This window comes from Nematolebias whitei, chromosome 12 (genome assembly GCF_014905685.2).
Source record: "Nematolebias whitei isolate Nwh7 chromosome 12, NemWhi1, whole genome shotgun sequence".
Classification (NCBI taxonomy): Eukaryota; Metazoa; Chordata; class Actinopteri; order Cyprinodontiformes; family Rivulidae; genus Nematolebias; species Nematolebias whitei.
The window spans coordinates 48,501,315-48,504,041 of record NC_056509.1 but is presented as its reverse complement, the minus strand read 5'-3'; the positions used below and the strand labels follow the sequence as shown (position 1 = coordinate 48,504,041).

The window sequence follows — 2,727 nt, the reverse complement described above, 5'->3', positions numbered from 1 at the left end:
TCCTGTTGGACCACTGAGGGTCTCCTGTTGGACCACTGAGGGTCTCCAGTTGGACCACAGAGGGTCTCCTGTTGGACCACTGAGGGTCTCCTGTTGGACCACAGAGGGTCTCCTGTTGGACCACTGAGGGTCTCCAGTTGGACCACTGAGGGTCTCCTGTTGGACCACTGAGGGTCTCCTGTTGGACCACTGAGGGTCTCCAGTTGGACCACTGAGGGTCTCCTGTTGGACCACTGAGGGTCTCCTGTTGGACCACAGAGGGTCTCCTGTTGGACCACTGAGGGTCTCCAGTTGGACCACTCCAGTTGGACCACAGAGGGTCTCCTGTTGGACCCATCTAAATGGACCGTCCTTGTTCTGTAGCTGCAGCTGCTCTGTGGTTCACCGAACATCCAGTCAGAGTTTGATTTCTGCTGCGTTCAGCTCCTCAGGTTTCTGAAAATGATGTTTTTATCTCCATGTTGCTCCCATGGTCCTTCCTGTGATACTCGGTCTGGTTCTGGTCCTATGGGTCCACTCTGAGTGCTGTCGTAAACTGTAGTGGGACCGATGACGTCCAACAGAAAGGGTCAGACATGTCTGCAGAGACACGAGCCTCCTCCTGGTCCTTCAGCTCGGACATGTTGGCTCCTGAAGCCAGCTGGTTTGGACCGGGTGGTTCTGTAACTCTGAGCACTGATGAGTCTGCTTTCTGATTTCAGCCCTGGACAGAACTGAGACCAGGACAGATGGAGGCTTCAAGCACAGCTGGGGCTGTTCCCTTCCTGCTGACAGGCAAAAGGAAAAGAGCAACGAGTAAGCTGCTCCTTTTGCCTCCTTTTAACTCCTTTCAGCTCCTTTTAGCTTCTTTCAGCTCCTTTTAGTTTCTTTCAGCTCCTTTTACTTCCTTTTAACTCTTTTTACCTCTTTTAACTCCTTTCAGGTCTTTTTAGCTTTTTTCAGGTCCTTTTAGCTTTTTTCAGCTCTTTTTAGCTTCTTTCAGCTCCTTTTAGCTTCTTTCAGCTCTTTTTACCTCTTTTAACTCCCTTCAGCTCCTTTTAGCTTTTTCAGCTTGTTTCAGCTCCTTTTAGCTTTTTTCAGGTCCTTTTCAGCTCCTTTTTACCTCCTTTTAACTCCTTTCAGATCCTTTTTAGTTTTTTCAGCTCCTTTTAGCTTCTTTCAGCTCCTTTCAGCTCCTTTTAACCTCCTTTTAACTCCTTTCAGATCCTTTTTAGTTTTTTCAGCTCCTTTTAGCTTCTTTCAGCTCCTTTCAGCTCCTTTTAGCTTTTTTCAGCTCCTTTTAGCTTTTTTCAGCTCTTTTTAGCTTCTTTCAGCTCCTTTTAGCTTCTTTCAGCTCTTTTTACCTCTTTTAACTCCCTTCAGCTCCTTTTAGCTTTTTCAGCTTGTTTCAGCTCCTTTTAGCTTTTTTCAGCTTGTTTCAGCTCCTTTTACCTCATTTTAGCTTCTTTCAGCTCCTTTTACCTTATTTTAGCTTCTTTCAGCTCCTTTTACCTTATTTTAGCTTATTTCAGCTCCTTTTAGCTTTTTTCAGCTCATTTCAGCTCTTTTTAGCTCCTTTCAGCTCCTTTTAACTCCTTTCAGCTCCTATCAGCTCCTTTTACCTTATTTTAGCTTATTTCAGCTCCTTTCAGCTCTTTTTAGCTTTTTTCAGCTCATTTCAGCTCCTATCGGCTCATTTCAGCACCTTTTCCATCCTTTCAGTTCCTGTCGGGTCCTTTCAGCCTCTGTGGGCTCTGAAAACCTGTGAAAAGCTCCAATAAACCTGATCTATGATCCACATTAGAATGTTAGAACAAGCGTTTGTAATCATCAATGATTATTGGAGAGAGAACATATTGATAAGGTCTTGGATCAAGAATCACAGCTGTTATCTATTCTCGTGTGCAGCAAGCTCTTATTTTCAGCGTTTCCCCTCTGATGTCACTTCCTGTTTCACTTTGGATACTCCAGAAGAAAATCTGATGAGAGAAAATGTGTAAAATCATTTTTCTGAACCAGTTTCTTAGAGAGGAGCTGAAAGTTTGACGCTATAATTTTTATATTTCTGCATCAATCTGACCTCAAACATCTTGAGATGTTCACACAGGTCCTAAAAGTAGATAAAGAGAACCCAGTTAAACAACCGAGACAAAACTATTATACTGGATCATTTATTTATGGAGGGAAATAATCCAGAGAGGTAAAAGTTTGTGAGCGTCTGGGATTATCATTAATCTGAAGGTGAAATTACAGTCAGCTGTTTTCAATCAATGGGATGATGATCAGGTGTGATTATCATGTGCACACACAGACGTGCACGCTCCCACAGACGTGCGCACCTACCACACATGTGCACGCCCCTCATCGACATGCACTGCCCCCACAGACGTACACTCCCCCATACTGCTGGTCCTAAGATTAGAATATGATGAAGTTGATTTATTTCAGTAATTCCATTCAAAAAGTGAAACTTGTAAATAATATTCCTTCATCACACACACACTGATTTATTTCAAATGTTTATTTCTTTTAATGTTGATGATTAGAACTGACAACTAATGAAAAACAAATTCAGCATCTCAGAAAATTAGAATATTACTTGAGACCAATATAAAAATATTTTTAGAAATGTTGGCCGAAAGAAAAGTGTGAGCATGAAGAGTGTGAGCATGAAGAGTGTGAGCAGGAAAAGTGTGAGCGTGAAGAGTGTGAGCGTGAAGAGTGTGAGCGTGAAGAGTGTGAGCGTGA

General features: G+C 42.9%; 1 protein-coding gene across 1 annotated transcript in view; it reads left to right on the top strand.

The window, feature by feature from the left end:
- The window catches only part of senp6a (SUMO specific peptidase 6a), a gene marked incomplete in the record, with an annotated part of 27,391 nt that overhangs the window by 1,399 nt on the left and 23,265 nt on the right, over window positions 1–2,727 (top strand). Inside the window, 1 exon segment of the mRNA XM_037685678.1 lies at window positions 702–795. Coding sequence (XP_037541606.1) covers window positions 702–795 — 94 coding nt within the window.